Below are 19,296 nucleotides of genomic sequence, written 5' to 3' on the forward strand. Positions count from 1 at the left end.
AAAAAGAAACGCATTGTACAGGTGTGATTTAAACAAAAAAGGTTGTTTAATGTGAATGTTGTTGTTTTTTTTAATTGTGTGTATTTCATCCACTGAACAGAAAGGCTCGCCATTTTCTACCCCTGTGGCATCAGACTTTGTAATTTCTTGTTCAGATACATTTTTTCTTTGTAGTTTTTTTGGAAAGACATATTTGAATGTCAATTGTACATCTCGATTTGTTCCCCGTACAACACTTCACTGCACTCTGATCAGGCTTAGATGCTGTTTTTGTGGTTCAGGGATTACTTGCATACCTCCCAACATCTAATCTCCACCCTGGCTGCTTTTTCATAAAGACTTGAACATGGCAGCATTGTGCAGTCAAGTGTGAGGGGTCTTTCGTAAGACCATACACTACCATGGGTGTACAGGCACACATATCAGCGTTATTGGCCAACCCATTGCACACCCACATGCATACCACTTTTACACGCAATCTCTGTTTTTGATGCCTAATAATGAACCAGCAGCGGTCAACCCCTGTTTGACCCTCTCATACCAGACCGCTGTCACAGGTTAATCTCTGGCTGGCACCATTTGTAAAGCAGCCACTTCTAACGCTGTAGGTTAATCACTGTTTCTGTGTTTAGATATAAATGCTAAACAACAGAATTATACCATAAATAATACAAATATATTTGCTAAACAGTTACTGAAATCAACAGTTTATCAGAGGCTACTGTAGTGTTTACACTAAGATACAACATGGCGGACAGTGTGGATGAAGTGGTGTAATTTTATTGTATTTGTTGATTTGGTCTGCAAATGAAAAGTTACCGCAACTACCTTGATTTTCCTCAGGGGACTTTACAATCTGTACAACAAGCCACACTCCTTTTTAAAACCCTCACTTCAGATAAAAGAATGCTAGAAGAGCACACCAATCTACTGTTTACTTATCCCAGAGTGATTAAGGCTTCTTCACCCTGTCATAACAACCCCAAGCAGTGTCAGGCTCACATTCAACCCTGGTCAGGAGCAGGGTCATGAGGCCAGGTTGAATGACCTGTACTGACCAATTTAAATACAAATGCAGGCTTATTCGACATTACTGTGTTCAGAAATTGAACATATTAAGGATAATGTGCACAGACGTCAGAGGAAATATGCAGGTACAGTACATAAGCAGCACCTTCCACTTTAAACCCAAGCAGGATCATTCAGCTTATTGTAAATATGTGCCTGTCTACCTTTTTATAATTGGACTGTAAAATAAATGTAAAAAAATAAACACCATTCATATTAGCACACATATGTGTTTTTTCCGAAAAATAGATTTGAAGTTGATAGACCGCTGTCATCCAAATTCCATTGGTATATTGTTATTGTGTCCTTTAAAAAAAAAGTGGTGTACTTGTGGCAGCAGGCAAATTTGAGTCTACCCAGGGTCATCCTCCTGTACGAGTGTAGAGTGCAGTCCAACGATGCATCAACGATGCTAATAAGTTCAAGGCTGTAGGTTGCATTAACTAATGGTAAACACAATAAAATAGCTCAGTCCTTTGTGCATTTTTGCCAGGTGCACTGGATATCATAAAGGTACCATGTTTGAACATGTGTTTTTATCCTTACATACAGAATTTATCTTGATTTCTTTTTATGTGCCACCTGTTTTCTTACTCCTGGCTCTTTTCCTTTCACTCCTTGCAGGTCCGAGAAAGAGTCGAGCGTTGCGACCACAGTCTCCTATCCTTGAGGCAAAGGACATTCCCTCCCTGGAGCTTCCCAAGACCTCTGAGGACCTCCAGGTTCCTACCTCACAGCTCCTCAATGTGTCTGCTGTCTATGAAGTCCTCCGCAACTTTGGCTCCGTGCTGCGGCTCTCCCCGTTCCGTTTTGAGGATTTCTGTGCAGCAGTGGTGAGCCAGGAGCAGTGCACGCTGCTGGCAGAGACCCACATCTCACTGCTCAAAGCAATTCTTAGAGAGGAGGATACTTCCAACACCACATTTGGTCCCACTGACGTGAAGGACTCTGTCAATTCCACGCTGTATTTTGTCGATGGTATGACCTGGCCGGAGGTGGTGCGGGCCTACTGTGAGAGTGACCCAGAGTACCGGCACATTCTGCCTTTCCAGGAGTCCGAGGATTACCCATTTGAACCGTTGGAGAGCAAAATCAAAGTTCTCCAGTTTTTGGTGGACCAGTTCCTGGCGACCAACATTGCCCGGGAGGAACTTATGTCGGAAGGCGTGGTTGCCTACGATGACCACTGCAGAGTATGCCATCGCCTTGGTGACTTGCTGTGCTGTGAGACATGTTCAGCCGTTTACCATCTGGAGTGTGTGAAGCCGCCTTTGCAGGAAGTGCCGGAGGACGAGTGGCAATGTGAGGTTTGTGTGGCACACAAGGTACCCGGTGTGGCGGACTGCATCCCAGAAGCGCAGAGGAGCAAACCATTTATTCGTCAGCTGCCAGTCGGCTATGACCGACACCGCCGCAAATACTGGTTCCTTAACCGCCGCATTGTCATGTGAGTTCACCATGTTTCATTGTTAACAGTAGTGTTAAGTGTTAGTGACTTAATATAGTTACTGTCTTGAATATTGTTAATACACATTTTTTTTATTCAAAACAAAGTTATTAGTAAACGTTCCTAAAATATGCAGACGTTACAGAAACAGTTGGTGAGGACTGACTGTGTGAAACTTGTTAATTTGATGATTATTTAACCAATATGGACTGTTTTTTTAAGGGTCCTCGCCAAAATCCTGGCATAATGATTACATTACACTACCAGCATAAAACCAACTTGCACATTTGCCCAAATTTCCATGATTTTAACTTGTCAAACATAAGAAGCATTTGGCTGTGAGAATAACAAGCATGCTTTAAAGCTGTTTAATCAGTACTACAACTGAGTCTCCAAAGTTGGAACATAATCCGGTGTCAAACAGTGTTCATGAATGTCACAAACCATCTGCATGTACAATTAACTCAACACCAAGCCAGTAATCCTGCAATTTCCCCTTTACACATTTTTGTATTGTAATTTTTTTATGATGCAACATACTTTTTATTTCGTCCCAGCAGTTTATCTACAGATTAAGATGCATGCTTTTTTAATGAGCACCTGTTTAACCCATATTCGACCCCCTTTATTCATAAGATGATACCGTCACAGGTTAATCCCTGAGCATCACAAAGACTCACGTTTGAACCTATAGTTCATACACATTATTGTTTAACCTCAGAATTGTTCACAACTATAAAATTACATAAAATTAAATTTCCAAAGAGTCTGTTGCTCAAAGCAATACTGTGTCCATTCTGAGCTCACCCGAGGCAAAAGGGGTCCTGAGTGACCTGCAGCGACCTATTCAAATTAACTCTTCGTTTGAAAAGCAAAGACTCGTACTTAGAAAGTCAAACGTGCATACACCAAATTTGTTTAATGGGAGATCATGTTATACACTACTACAGGTCTAAAGCCTGGCACAGTCACAGTAAACACATCCTTATGCTCTGCATTAAATCCTAATGTGATTGCAGGACTGTGTGAAGAAGACAGCCTTTTGTCACTGCTGTACTTTTCTTCCCAGTGACAAAACACAAACGAGTACAGATCTGCATGGTGGTTGGACCTGCTGTTTAATAAACCCAAAAATAACAGCATCCGTCCATAGGATTTAACATAAGCTGACCATCTGCAGTATTGGTCCCACATGTTAGCGAATGATCTTAGCATTGAGTAGCCTTAGATGGTGTCTGTGCTGGGTCCGCAGCAGCAGAAGGCCTGCTACAAAAAGCATAAAAGAGCAAGGATCCCCTAAACAATATAAGGTGTAAAAGGGGAGGTGACCCAAGGCTTGTCATCGCTGCACTTCACTGCTTTTTCCTCTTCTTTTTCTGCTCTGTCCTGCTCTCCAAATTGGCCCCCAGCAGGTGCTGTGTTACTGATCTCCACTCTCCTTTCGGAGGCGAGATGTGTTTGTGCATATAAGTAGTCTGCACAGAGGAAAGTTTGTGTGCCTGGCTGTATGGACAATAATGATGTGCACAGAAGTTGTGTGGCGTGTGTGTGTGTGGGTGGTGTGTGTGTGTGTGTGTGTGTGTGTGTGTGTCTCCGCCTCCAGTGGAGTGCTGAATAGACACTACTGTTACACTGCCTCGGGTTCCACAGTGCCTCAGCATGGACCATGCTGAGCAACGAGCTGTCACATATTCCACTCTGAAGCTACTGCTGCATTAACTCAAACCATAGACTGTATAAATTAATGGACGGAGCGACCAGGCCTGAAAAAGGAAACCAACGTGTAAGTGCCTTGAGCCTGTATTCTAGCGAGTGGATTACTTGTGATTGACAGGTCTCAAAGATGGAGAGCTTGTCTATCAAACCTAGAGCAGACGTGGAAACCTACAGCCATCATGTTGTTCTTCGGCGTTGGCACTTTGTTTTCAGTTTAACCGGTCCAGCTCATTTCCATCTGCTAATATCCTGAGTCTTAAACGAACAGCATGTCGTGATCAAACCGTAGGTAATATTATATGATGTAATATAATGCCATCAAGTAACGACAGTGACAGCTTAGTGTAACTTCAGCTACAATAACAATACGAGGTTATTTTTCACGTTTACCAAACGTAGTACTACTTCAGTAATGTAGGTTGGGTTAACTGTTCAGCTTACCTCCAATTATCCAAGCTAATGTTGTTAGCAACAGCGGTTCAGATACAGTCAGGTTCTCAATAGTAGTGGGCGTGCACATGGACCCCTCGTGGGGTCCAACTCAGGATCCAATCGATGCACCCCTCGTCTCCCCCGAGCTCCTCCTTTTCCTGTCCACTTTTGAAAAAAATTAAAGATGGCAGCGTCCGGGTAGGTTTCTTTTCAGAGGTTCACGAACCTATGAGTGATGTCGCCATAGCGTTATCCTTTCATTATACAGTCTATGACTCAAACTCTAAAAATGTCCTTGTCAATATTTCTTATTTTGTTGGGCCATGCAGAAGCATAGGCTCCCTTCTAATAACATGCAATTTGCCCCCTGCACATACAGGTACACATTTGGGGAATGGTACATTCAAGGAGAGCTGAGCTTTTCACAGATTAATGAAATTCTCAGTGTTTTGACCGTTGAGGATAAATAATAAAGTTGGTTCTGACAATGATTTTGTATTTTTTATCGTCAGTCGAGTTTTATAGTCACCACATGACATGATCGTGTCATACCGTCAGGATATATTTTTACATATATATATATATATAAGCAAATTGTAACAAAAGTATGATAAATGCTATCATTTAATGAAGCCTACCGTTAATATCTAACACTTTGTACTGAAAGTTAAATACTACAAATAAAATCAATCAGACACTTCTCTTCAGCACCATGGACAGCCAACATTTCTAAGATGCTCCTAATAGCCATGGGCACTGGCTCTGAAGTGGTGTTTGGGGAAACTATTATTAAGTAGAAATGTTCTTAGAAAACACCCTTAACCTCTAAGATCAATTGCTTTTGGGAGACTGTTGCCGAAAGACCCGTGAGACTCAAATCAGCCTTGTACTTGTACACGTATACTGTAGATCTTTAACAAATGTATAATCTGCCTCAAAAATGACAAGTATGTCTGGCAAAGTGATGAACGCATAAAGAGACAGTGATAGACAATTGTCAAATGTGCCAGATCCTTCAATGGACTTCATCGTCTATGACATGAGTATAACATTATTGTCTTATTACAGAGCGATGGAAATAAGCATTACCCGTTTTTTATGTGTTTGGGATGACACACAAAAGTATATAAAGCCATACAACAGCTTACAGAAAGCAAGCATTTGTGCATATATCTTCCAGTATTATCATTGTCTTTTTTTTCATTTTGTTCCTACTTTCCTACAGTGAGGAGGATGGTGAGCTGGAGGACAAAGCCATCTGGTACTACAGCACCAAGGTAAATGCGACTCATAATTTTCTCTTACTGGGGGTGTATGATGCTCTTCAGACAATACAATTGAATTATTTGGTTTTGAAAAGGCTCTGCTTAATTTCTTACGTACTATGTTTTATGTCACAATCCTGCCCTTTATTTTAATTAACAAAATACATCCAAACCTTTCCTGTTTTTTGGCAGTACAGCTGTCATAACATTTAGCCAGTCTTGGATTGCAATCATTGAACTCTCTTTTTCTCCCAGGTCCAGCTAGCCGAGCTCATAGATTGTTTTGATAAGGAGTTCTGGGAGGCCGACCTGTATGCAGCTCTTGAAGAGATAAGGGATGAGGTGCACACACACATGGACATCACTGAGGACCTAACCAACAAGGCCCGTGGCAGCAACAAGTGTTTCCTCACTGCTGCCAATGGTAACAACTTCTTCATACATACTCACAGTAAAAATGAATGAAAAAATTCAGAGAAACTAAGATGGTGTCTTTCGCTGAGCTTTATCATGGAATCAGTGGAAAAAAGGATCTCTTTAAGGTCATTTTTTTCTCTTTCTGTCTCTGTCTTCCTACTCCTCTTCCTGCTCTCCCTCAAATACTCATGAATGCCACCCAGTCATAGATGGCTGGGCCATAGGAATCAACCCGGCTATTATGTAATCTTACTCTGGTTCCAGTTTGGCCAGTATCCAGCACTTGAGCTTCCGTTCAGCCCCTCATCCATTCCTTTCTGTCTGTAGGGGACTCCAGCAAACCCATGTGTATGTTTTCTTCCTGCTGCGTTGTATAAATGATGCACCAGACCTGCAAGCATCCGGTCTGCTGTGCAGGGGACAGTCAAAACAATTAGGCATTAGATCATAGCGCTACACTTTAAATGGTGTTGCTCTGTATTTGGTGTCCAACATTTGATGCAAACACTTGAGTGGAAACTGTATGGTGGCTGTGCACAGATACGATACAGGCATATAAATAGAAAGAATGAACACAGCTTTTGTCTGACTTTTTCAGCAGTTTTCATCCCTGTGATCCAGTTTTTTACTTCATGCACAGGACCAGCTAGCTCAAAAGTGCCATGGTGTGCACGTAGCACACTTAATACTGAAGATACACAGGTGATTAACTGGTCAGGAGTGCAAGTGTAAGTCAAGATAGGAGTAAGTATAAGATGTCATTTTTTTCAATTAGGTATTACGGAGACATATACTAACTTAATTTATCTTATCTCAGGTTAACATATCCTAAATAGGCGATATAGCATTGACATTCAACTTTTATGTTTGTTACCTAGCAACAGATGAAACGTGTGGACAGGTCACATCACTTCGCAACTGACAGCTATCATAATAGATAACTAGCGCTAGCCTTTCATGAATAATAATGGATGGAAAAACAACAAAGATATGCTCAAAATTCTAAAGCGGATGAATTAGAAACTTTGTTGGGTTTGGTAGAAAGTTTAAAGGGGATATTTTTTGGAAGTTTACCTATAACGGTTACTTCACTCTGAAAGTCGCCATATGCAAAAAATCCAAGCGCATTTGTTAGCTGTAAGATAACAGAGAGAGTCCCATGACGGCATGTCGGCCTCAAAAAAGGCTGTAGCTCCTCCGCTACTCCCAGGATCATGCCCTGGGGTAGCCTCTACCGACTTAACAGTAATGTATTATAGAAACGTAATACATCGCTGGGATCCCCCTAAAGCCTTTTAACAAACTTCCTGTCTTTCTCATTACTGTAATACACATATCCCATCTGGAGTTAAAATAACAACACTGACTTTAGGGTCGGCTGTTCTGTAATGACTTTTTTTCCTAAATATGAGCCTAACCCTTGTTACCATAGATACCAAACCGATAAAATAAGATTTGCGAGTTAGCAAGTTTCTGTAATGCGGCCCCTGAAGTGCACTCTCTGGCCTCATCGATTGGGGCCTGATCGTATATCTGGCTGCTGTTTTCACATCAAATCGAAGACTGCATTAAAATCCTGAAACTTTAAAAATGATAGTATGTGAAATGAAGTGTCAAAGAGGAAAAGCAGATAAAAACTTTTAAATTCAATTTCTTTTACTTTTTACCTCTCTTTATCAATCATATTTAATCATTTTAAATAGTCAGATATTTAGTGTAAAAAGTGTGAAAGTGAAGATATATGCTGAGATCCAGTAAGGAGACTATATGTCAGCCGTGCGTGACGTAAGGGAAATTTAAAAACATAAGGTGCTGCTTCCGGTTCTGTCTCTCAATTAAAGAAAAGACTTGTTATTTGAAAACTGTACCGTTTGTTCTACTCAATGTAAGATTTCCTATTTGGTTGCAGCAGACTGAACACTGACAGATAATGACATCCAGCAATAACGTATACATGCACTCACACCAAGACGCAGTAAACAAAAACAACTTGACCACAGAGTCTTCTGTCAAAGCTGTCGTACCACAAAGGCACACTCAATATTGTCTGCTTCAGTGATTAAAATGCAGATCAGAGTCAGTTCCCTCTTTCCCTGAGCATTTTCATGACTGTAATTTCTGTGATAATCTATTATACAAAAAAATGTGTTTTTATTGTAATTTTTTCTGGGTTCGCTGTCCTGCACAGTGCAGAAGGAGGCTTTGTATTGCTCGGCTTATGTTAAACCTGTATTGGTTTGGGAATAAATTCAGATGCATCATGATTCTCTCTTGAAAGATTATGTCTTGATGTAGAAAAGTCAATGATAAGAAATTTAAAGGATGCCTCAGTGGGAGCAACCGCAGATGGATACAATCCAACTGACACCCCTCTAGCTTCAAGCAAGCATGTAGACGCATCAGTTGACACGTCTTTTCCATTATACCACTATTGTATTAATAAAAAGATAATGGAAATAAATTAAGCTGTAAAATGAATATATATATATATTTATATATTTAATCCTGGATCAAATGCACTGTATATGTATATATAGAAATGTAATATGTATAGATAGCAAATATTTTGATGCATCAAGACTCCTGACCCTGGTTTTCTCCTAGTTTGGGGTTTAAATGTAAATTTCATCATAATTTGGCGACCAAAAACACACTAACACTATTCTGTTTTTAAATGTGTATTTTGTGATTATTTTTTTTTTTTACAACTATCCAATCATAACTATTTGATCCTGGTTGAGTTTACTAAGTTTTATAAACGCCGTACCAGTTGTCATGTTGTTGTTCACATCCCTCAGTGATATTTTATCATAATCAAGCTATTTCTTATCTTGACACAGCCCTTAACTTCTTTGGACTTAAAAGTGTTGTCCTTTGTAAACATCTTCTTCTTTTATTCAGATGAGATCCTGGAGCGGTTGCGGGCGAAGAAGGAGGAGGAGCTGGAGGAAGTGAAGACACGGGCTGCCGAGGAGGCCCAGAAAGCGCGGCTGGAGAAGGAGAACATGGAGGTGGATGTGGAGAAGGAAGATGAAAAGGCCAAGTTGAGGGATGAGGGGCAACAGGAGGGAAAAGATCTGACAGAGGGGGAGGAGACAAAAGAAGAGGCCACGGAAGAGAAAAAGGATTGTGGAGGTAATTAAGTTTTCTGTATTTCACAAGGTTTTCTAAAAAACACAATCAAATATGTTGCCCAAAGTAATGATAATAATAGCAGCATAACCTGAAAAGCCTCTTCTCTGGGCCGCCACTCTGTTTTATTTTTGAGAATCATCACGATGGTGTAATAAGTTATTGATTTAAAAATCAGTTCTGTTGTTATTTGGCTCTTTGACCATTAGAAATGCTGTGCTTTTTTCAAGACTGAAGCGACAAGTTTGGCTCTCTCCAAGCACATATTTGTTTTACATCTTTGTCTTGCTGGATTTTTGTTATCCAGTGCAATAATCAGACCCTTATAGAGAATAATAAGACATTTATTGTATGTGCAGCTGAACGAAATGCTAACGTCTCCTTGACCGTCTTGGCCTTGAGAAATTCATGAATATAAATGTGTTCCCATAAATGCCTGATTGCATTCTTCTTTAAAAGATTTTTGTAAATAACCCAGAAGTTAAGATACATTTTTCAAGGTAATATATATGTAGCTTTTGCTGGGTGATTTCATGAATTTTTTTTTCATGATTTGACCCTATTTGTCAGCCCCCAACTATGTAACACTTATGTATGGTATTGTAAGATAAAAATCCACCTTATTTACATCATTGCTGCTGTTCATCTGTAGTTGTTGAAGCTCCACCCACTGGCCAAGAAGGCAGTTGTGGCACTAGCTTCTCAGACGGATCTATACTTCCAGCATCCACTGCCCCAGCACAAACCACCCACAGCACCGTGAGCAAAAGCCTGGTCTCTGAGGCTCCAAAGCCCCCCGTCTCCACCGTAGAGTCTCTGAAAGAGGGATGTTCCCATATGGAGGTCTCTAACAACACCAAAGGTATACAAGGAGATTTATGGGTGACCTAAGCTCTTTTTTTTCTGGAACTGCTTTACTGCCACAGCCTGCAACTCCACAGGATTGTGTGATGAATCTCATACCAGTGACCTGTTGTTTCACCATATACCCCCAGTGCTTTGGCGATCCTCCTTTTTTCCAACATTTCGCAGCCTGCCTCTTTTGCATGTGGCTCTCATCACATCTGCTGGCTTTTGTGTTCAGTTACCCAATTTTTATTTCTTGAAACCTTGTTTCAGCCTTGAAATACTTTCAGCCATTTTGCGTTTGATCTCTTAATTCCTCATTCTCGCCTTTTCTCTAAAGAGCTGAGAAGCTGATTGCATCAATTGATTTGCAATCAGAGGACATTGTCACTGCACTCAGCGTGACTAGAACCGAGCATCAGACATTTGGGGACAGCATTTACACGGCCTGAAGCAATAATTCCTATAAAAAGCTCTTCTTCTGCTGCTTGCTTTTAATCAGAACCTCTGCTTAAGATTCTCTCTGTTTAGGCTGTGTCTTTGAGGATCAAAATTATCCTTAATATTTACAGGGCCTCACCATTCATTGTTGTGGTCAGTTTACTCATGTATGTACAAGCCTTGGAGCCTTGTCTTGACTGGTTGCCCATTGCTTTCAAGTGACCCTCCATTTACCTGGTTATTTGGTGCTTGCATTGCGCATGATTAATCAGCAGAGGGAGCCACAGCCTTAACTTTTTTAGAACTATAACAAGAACTTTTCTGTCTTCATTAATGAGCTACTTATGCAGAACCTCCTATTTATTGTTTGTTGTTGATATCTTTGAAAGATGTCTCAGATGATGGCTGATGACAGCAAGAACAACACAATCTAGACAAGCTAGTCACGTTTATCTGAAGAAAAGCTAGTCTTGTTTCTGTAACTATCTTCTTTGTGATTTCCTGTCTTTGCAACAGAAAACCCATCATCGGATTCTGTCCCCGTCAGCGGAGATGGTTTCCCAAGCCTGAGCCAACCCTCCCAGACCAGCGAAGAGATCAGTAACAGCCCTCCCAGAGTTCCTGAACCTCCAGACCTGGCTGACAAGTCCTCCCAGTCATCCCTGGCCAGCTTTGATGACACAGGTCTGACAAAACAATACCTTCATAATTACGTCTTGTTGTAATATCATAGCTATCCTCTACGACAGTTTCAATTATACTGTTGAAAGCTGTAGCAAGTCAGTTCTGTTTAGCAAAGGAGATCTTGATCTCAGTGATACTTCCTGATTAAATAAAGATACTATAAAACTAACCTTGCAAGACAAAAATTATACTAGAGAATTACCTATCCTCTATGTCATGCTAGTCATCTAGACTTAAACATACCAATTCATATATTTGAATCACTTTCTAACTGTGTGTTTTAAAAAGTGCTATATAATTAAAATTATTATTATTACAACCGGCATATTTTACATGGCTTTCTCTGTATGAGAAAGCAGCCTAAGCATATTACGACTGTTATTTATGTTACCACAATAGGAAAGATTTTTCAGTGATCATTGCACATCATACAGCCGTACTTTAAGTAGAGATACAGCTAAATAAGACTTGGCTTCTGCTGTTTTTGACTAAACCTGGCGTTGGGTTTCCAGGGGACGGTAAAGACTCGACCAACGGCGAGTCAGGTCTCGGCAATAAGAAGTCTGCAGCCACTCGCATGGTAACCCGGCTGAGGAATCCAGAAAGCAAGCTTAGCCAGATGAAGAACCAGCAGGTGGCTGCTGCTGTTCACGAAGCCAACAAGGGCTTCAAGGAGGGCAAAGAGGTGAGAAGACCTATGGATGATGATGCTTTTGCTCTTTCAGACAACAAATGAAAATTGTCTGCATTGTCTAACACAGGGGTGCACAGAGCACCCGTAGGAGTTTATGAAGATGAGGTTAATGGCTTTAGGGAAGAATTGGATATTTACCTGACATCATGGAATCAAATTAGTGCCTGCCTTGTGTAAATATTGGCTGTGTTGGGTAAAAAAGAAATCAGGTCACCTGCAACTTTCCTAAGTTCAAAATAGCCAGGGACTAAGGTTACATGATATATTCCGTATTTTTAGATCCTGGTTACACTGACTCAATGTTTACAATCCTAAAACATTCTACATAGATTTCAGAAGTGGCAGAAAAAAAAATTGAATGGCTGGTAGAAATGTTCAGTGACCTGCGTCTATGGACCCTGCCTAATAATCTTTGGGCTATTTAACATTGTCCCTAACTAACTTGTTGCAGAAAAACATAATTTAGTGTTAGGGCACTGAAGCCGATGAATAAGAGCAAGTAAACCACAGCTCATTTTAATAATACAATGTCAGTGTCTATAATGAGGATGCTTATTTTATTCAGAGCAGCTGATGACAACAAGTTTTGTCCATTACGATACATTATAGATTGGAATAAAGTTATCTTTTTAATTTGGTCTTTAATAAATCTGAATGACTCATATTTTTTTCCCCGCTACCTCTTCAGGTACTGGTAGTAAATGCACAAGGCGATGTCACCCGCGTCAGCACGCGAGGCAAGGAAGTGGTGATGAAGGGGACGCTCAGCCAGTTCTTCAAGCTTGGCCAGGAGGGAAAATACCGCGTCTATCATAACCAGTACAGTTCCAACACTGTGGCCCTCAACAAGCACCAGCACAGAGAGGCAAGTAGCATGACAACCTGTTGTTCTCGCCATTTGAATGTTCACAAATACTCAACCACTAGATAAGAGCTGCAGGGGAAGGGTGGATTCTGGCCCCTTCTGGGTGTCTGCAAAGGTTTCTGCCATTATGACAAAGACATCCAAGTCACATTGATTGGTGATTATAAAGTGTTAAACAAAATTGTAAACAGATATTGAATGGGGTACTAATAAACGATGATAGGAAGTTGACGGCTAACTTACTTCCTGATTAAATCCTACTTTATTTGTCTCTTCATCAGGACCACGACAAAAGACGGCATCTCTCTCACAAGTTCTGCATGACACCAGCGGGAGAGTTTAAATGGAATGGGTCCATTCATGGCTCTAAGCTACTCACAATCTCCACACTAAGAATCACCATCATCCAGCTGGAGAACAACGTGCCAGCACCGTTCATGCACCCTAACTGGGCCTCACACAGGTACAGAGTCAGGCACTGTGATAATGAAGTTATGTATTACAATTCTGATACTTGTATAGCTGTTCAGTAGGTTGTCATTCATGTTGGTGTCAGTGATATGTGTAGATATGAAGGAAAAGCTCAGATAAATGCACTTCTTCCACAGGGAAAAGCACACCATGACCAGACAGAAAACTTTAAACGAATGTAGCCTGAAAGTGAAGAGAGAAGTCAAGTTTAAAAATGTTATTAAAAAAAATTCTGCTTGTTTTGTAGGACCAATTGGATCAAAGCAGTTCAGATGTGCAGTAAGGCCAGAGAGTTTGCACTGGCTCTGGCCATCCTGGAGTGTGCCATCAAACCTGTGGCGATGCTGCCTGTTTGGAAAGACTCACTGGGCCATACCAGGTACACACACAGTATATATACAGTGTGTGTGTGTGTGTGATTATATTTTGTGTATATAATGTATACTATGCATATTGATAAATCTGTCACGGTCATATGATTTCACAAACATAATAACAGTTAGGTTTAATCCACAAATTCAGTTGCAACACATTCAAATACTAAGCATTTAATGCATGTATACAGGGTGTGTGTGGTCAGTTTAGATCATAACCAGATCAGATCAAAAGACCCACCCTAGCTGTGAGGCATAATATTTAGACTGCAAGTTCACTACAAGTGCCACCCACCTTTGCCTCTACTACTGCTTCAACACCCAAGCGCCCCTTTAAAGAAGAGATTGTCCAAGACTTCACAAGGTGAGGATTAGAATGAGCGTCTGTATGTGAGTGAACTGAGAGAGAGAGCTTTTCAGCAACTTGTGGGACAAGTGTGTGTGTTTTTTGTTCAATTTCTCTTCCAAGAGCAACTAGCATCTTGTTCTTGAGTCAGGGCTTTAATCATACATCAAAGTTTTCCAGTTGTTTACTTGCACATAATAAAAAAGGAAAATCATCATTCGTATGAGCTGCAGGGTTGAAAACATATGCATAGTTGTCCTGAACTGATAGATCAGCAAGCAACAAATCACAATCCCCAAAAAAAAAAACCATTTATAATCAGGTTAAGGGCATACCCCAGTTTCTTAAACACCATGTAAACACCATACCCCGGATAAAATCGGGGGTTTCATACCCTGGTTAACAGACCCAGATAACTCCTTCAGTTCCCCAATTATTCCTGCATGTAAACACCGTTCTCGGGTTTTCATCGGGATTCTTGACTGCACATGCTCCCCACTCCGCCGCGATGGCTTTTGACCCAGAAATAGAATGAACCAGGAAGCAACGGCGCCAAAAACTCCAAAAAACCCGTTACCTTTAAACCGAGGCAGGACTTCGCAACTGCAAGTTACATTACTACCAAGAAGACCGGTTTCGGTCATAATTCTGTCCAGAAGTCAGCCGTTTGTGATTTTGACAAAGTTGAACTGGAAATAAAGCTGTAGTCAGTACAGCTGTATATTCACGGAGCACCACCTACTGTACCGGAGGCCGAGTTACTCTTTCAATTCAACCCCTGCGCATGTATAGGAGGGGAACTTCAATAACCTGATTATTCCCTAATCAGGGGTTTGGTCATTTTCGGGTTACTGATGTGCATTTAAACGCATGAATGTTGTCTATGAAGAAAGAATTTGAAAAGTTTTACTTCTGACTTACTAGTCTTCGATTCAAATACAGCAGGCTATACTATATGACAATTTAAAAATGTTTTCAGGTTAAATCGCATGACGTCTATGGAGCGTGAGGAGAAGGAGAAAGTGAAGAAGAGGGAGAAGAAGCTGGAGGATGAGGAGACGATGCAACAGGCCACCTGGGTCAAGTACACCTTTCCAATAAAACACCAGGTAGGTTGCACACATACTGCCACATTTTGGCTTTTCAATTCATTTTATTCCAAAGCTGGCTCATTTCTCATTTCCCTCAGCAATTAGTAATCAGTGTGTGAATAACCTCTAAACTTTTAATCTCTCTTTATACCTCTGCTCTCTCCTCTCACAACTGTTTTTCTTTCTCTCCCAACCTTTCATCCCTTTTTGTGTCTTTATCCCTCTTTTCCTCATTCCTCTTCTACTTTCTTGTCTTATTCAAAGGTGTGGAAGCAGAAAGGAGAGGAGTATCGCGTTACAGGCTATGGGGGCTGGAGTTGGATCAGTAAGACTTATGTGCAGCGGTTTGTCCCTAGGCTTCCCGGCAATACCAACGCCAACTACCGCAAAGAACTAGAAGGTCTGGAATGAGATACTTTGGGGCCTAAAATGTGGTTTTCTTCATTTAAAGTCTCTTCCACTCTCTTTGAGAGTGAATTAGTCTCTCGTTCAGTCATCGTAACGATATCATTGTGTGTTAACCCTTTTTTATGTGTCTGTGGATGTCTTTGGGTTATACTTTAGATGCTTGTTTATTCATACTGTTCTTGTTTGATTTACCTTTACTAATTATTCAAAATAGATCAGAGTCAGCTCAAAAACAAGTTCTTGATGTTCTGGAATCTGGAGACCACACGGCAATCCTTCTCAAGTTTATTTTCTTAATAGTTAATGGTTTATGTACCATAAATCCTGGTTAAAAGCAAATATCAGTAGCTCTAGATGTGTGTTTTCAAACCAACTTTGAAAAATAAACTCTCACTCTCATTGTGTTTTCTAAAGATGCTAAACATGGCAAGAAATGTACCCTGTTGGACTTGAGTCGACGTCCCAACGTTGCTGTACCAGAAGCTCAGGGAGCTGCTGTCTTAAGCAGTGAGGCAAAAGATGAAGACTCCTCTAGCCTTTCCAAGCCCGCAACAGATCATCTTATGTCTGTTGAAGATTTGGAGACCAATGAGAGGGTGGAAGAGGAAAAGAAAGAAGGGGTGGATGAAAAGGAAAAGTCTGAGGAATTGTCAGCAAATGAAATACCTGCCAAGATGGAGCTGGACCCCACAGACTCACAATCAGATGAAGAGCAAAGTATGACAGAGTGCCACTTAGTGTCCAATAGCATTGTATTAAACTGCAGGTGGCATATGAGTTGTGCTTCATTTTAAACTTAAACATCTTATTAACTACAACCATTACTTTAAAATTGTATCCTTCCCAAGCTTTCTCAACTTAATTGACAGATTGTAAGATGAATTGTCCCAGTTTTATATTAATGCAGATTAAAGTCTGAATTACTTTTCTCTCCAGGGTCCAGTATTCTGGATGAAAAGGTGTCCATAAAGGAGGAGCCTACAGAGGACCCAACTAGACCCTTTAACTACGATGTAGTGGATGTCAGCAAGGGCTTCCTCACCCGTATCGCCTACAAGAAGAAGGTCAAGTTCTCCAAGCTGGACACCCTGCTGGAGCGACGGGTGAAGCAGCACGTTATTGAAGAGAGGCAGAGACCGCAGTTGTCCGCCAACGTTCAGAATCCTGCACCAGCTACATCCACTTCAAACCCCGGTCTGAGCACTCCAGTCAGGCCGCGCTCACCACTAAAGCCCCTTACTCTGGCTCAGACGCAGCCTGCACATGGCAAAGCTGTGAAACTGGAGGAGAAATCTTCTGCAGCACAAACTCCAGGACCAGGAAAAGTTGGAGGTCAAGAGGTTGAAGGGGAAAATCAGGCCGAACTCTCTAAAACTCCCAATGAGATTGTCACGTCTCCTGTCCTGGACTCCGCACCCAAAGACAGTTTCGGTACAGGTACAGAAAACCAAAGCACCTCCATGCCCCAGGTATTAGAGGCAGACTTAGTGGAAAGGACTATGGGGCCAAAAGAAACTAAAACAGATTCAGGGCAGGAGGAAACAACAGTAGGGGGAATTCATAGCTCTTTAGAGCGACAAATAGTCAGTGTACCATCAAATGTTACAAAGGCAGCACTTATTGAAAATACAGGGACTGCGGTACCCAACTTGAAATTGGACTCTCTAAGGACATCTTTCAGTGTTCTTGACCAAATAAGCAGTCAAAACACATCTCCTTCTAAAGGTATTCAACAAAACCCAGACACTTTAAGCTCAGTGCATTCGGGTAAAGAGGAAAACGGCATGGAGCCCGAGGAGAAGCAGGAAAAAATACAAGGCATTGGAGAAGGTAAAACCGGAGGTAATGGCACTCTCAAGCCAGTTTCTCCTATCCCTCAGGTAAACGGTAATGTTGGATGTGGGAGTGAAAGCATGTTGAGTAACTCTCTGATGGGCTCAAATAATGGTGGTCTGACGAACAGTTCACAGGGCAAGGTGAACAGCTTTGGTAAAGTTGATGAACAAAGGCTGGTTTTGTTGAAGGACAGCACACCGCAAAAGCCGTTAGTGAACGGAGATTTCACCCCTGTAAATAATTGTACAGAGTTTCTGGGCAAGGAACCAAGCCTACCTCCAAAGGTAGAGGTAGACAGCAAGACAGTGATATCAGACGAGGACTACAAACCTCCACTGAAGATTACGAGGCTGGAGAACAACATAAATTCACTTGGAGCGAATACTCAGAGCACTCTACAGCACAGCAGCACATCACCATTTCAGTCTGCGGAGACCAAAGGCGGTCCTGTAATCAAGATCATCAGAATGCCACCGTCTCCTATACCTTCAGCGGAAGAGTCCAGCCTGAGCGACGACTTTGCGGAGGAGAATAGTAACAGCGGGACGACAGAACCCCTCAAGACCGTCATAACCCAGGTAACCACAACCTCCACAACCACCACAACAGTGGTTTCCACGGCGATGAGGATAGCCAAAGTTCCATCAAATGCATCGGGAGTGGCGACAAAGCCTGCGGCATCAACAACAGAAAACAGTGCAGTATCTACTCTTACCACTATGACCAAAACAACTGTGACCAAAATCTGTTCCCCCGGGCATGATGGTCAGTCAGAGGACAGCCAGAATGAAATAGTGACACAAGAACAGAAGACGTCACTCTCGGCCTCTATCAGTAAGTCAACAACTGACACCAGTGGTAAAACGTCAGTGTCATCTGTTGCTTTGAGCCTAGAGGACTTGTCATCAACAAAGGGTCGTGTCCGCCTGCTAAAGTTCTCCCGCACCAAGAAGATGCGCTCAGACACCGCCCTTCCTTCTTACCGCAAGTTTGTCACCAAGAGCAGCCGCAAGAGTATTTTTGTACTGCCACATGACGACTTGAAGGTGCTGGCGAGGCGAGGCGGATTCCGCGAGGTGTCCATATTTAGCTACAACTCCAAACCAGCGCCGGATATCTGGCCATACCCTTCACCCAGGCCCACGTTTGGCATCACCTGGAGGTAATATCACTCTCTGTTTATTTTTCTCTCACACACAAAAGGATTGTTTTGATTTTTTTGAAGTGGGGTTGTATGAGGTACTCCATAGTCAGTGTGTTACCTACAGTAGATGATGGTCTCAACGCCCACATTGCATGGAAGCTAAGCAATGTACTGCTTTAGATGGGGCAGCAGCTAAACGTTTTTTAGCCACCAGACTTCTTGGTTGATCCAATATGGAAGTGCCAAAAAGTGCAGTTCTCTGAGTGGCCACTAGGGCAGGTTTCATAATTGAGCAATTGCTCATTAACCCCCATGTTAAATAGTTAATAAAAGTTTATAAATAATTAGGGGCGGGGCCTCACTTTGCCTCAGCGGTATAAGTCAGCCAGATGGATGTCCCTCCCTCCCCCCAACGTCACATCAATGGCCTTTTTTGGTTAGAGGAAATGAGGCGGAATCTTAGTCTGTTAAGATGGCGACTCCTTTGGGTGAGTAAGATTGGATCAAATTAAAAGAACGGGCCTCGACGGAGAGGCTATGTCCATTTTCACAATTGGTTGGTTTGTTCGAGAGAAAACACCAGAGGATATCAATGCATAACATTGACAAAACTTTATTC

At 41.7% G+C, this 19,296-nt stretch overlaps 1 protein-coding gene across 5 annotated transcripts in view; it reads left to right on the plus strand.

The window, feature by feature from the left end:
* LOC310959360 (nucleosome-remodeling factor subunit BPTF-like) overlaps positions 1–19,296 on the plus strand; it is a 49,904-nt gene that overhangs the window by 1,810 nt on the left and 28,798 nt on the right. For 4 of the 5 annotated variants that reach the window (XM_083930671.1, XM_083930672.1, XM_083930673.1 and 1 more), the window contains exons 2-15: positions 1,693–2,515; positions 5,889–5,940; positions 6,184–6,352; positions 9,247–9,480; positions 10,130–10,339; positions 11,281–11,448; positions 11,961–12,133; positions 12,831–13,007; positions 13,289–13,470; positions 13,726–13,857; positions 15,178–15,307; positions 15,554–15,689; positions 16,112–16,414; positions 16,634–18,695. In XM_083930671.1, coding sequence (XP_083786797.1) covers positions 1,693–2,515; positions 5,889–5,940; positions 6,184–6,352; positions 9,247–9,480; positions 10,130–10,339; positions 11,281–11,448; positions 11,961–12,133; positions 12,831–13,007; positions 13,289–13,470; positions 13,726–13,857; positions 15,178–15,307; positions 15,554–15,689; positions 16,112–16,414; positions 16,634–18,695 — 4,951 coding nt within the window. The remainder of the gene's footprint in view (positions 1–1,692; positions 2,516–5,888; positions 5,941–6,183; positions 6,353–9,246; positions 9,481–10,129; positions 10,340–11,280; positions 11,449–11,960; positions 12,134–12,830; positions 13,008–13,288; positions 13,471–13,725; positions 13,858–15,177; positions 15,308–15,553; positions 15,690–16,111; positions 16,415–16,633; positions 18,696–19,296) is intronic. The other variant, XM_083930674.1, reaches the window with a different exon arrangement.

This window comes from Echiichthys vipera, assembly GCF_963691815.1.
Source record: "Echiichthys vipera genome assembly, chromosome: 2".
NCBI lineage: Eukaryota > Metazoa > Chordata > Actinopteri > Perciformes > Trachinidae > Echiichthys > Echiichthys vipera.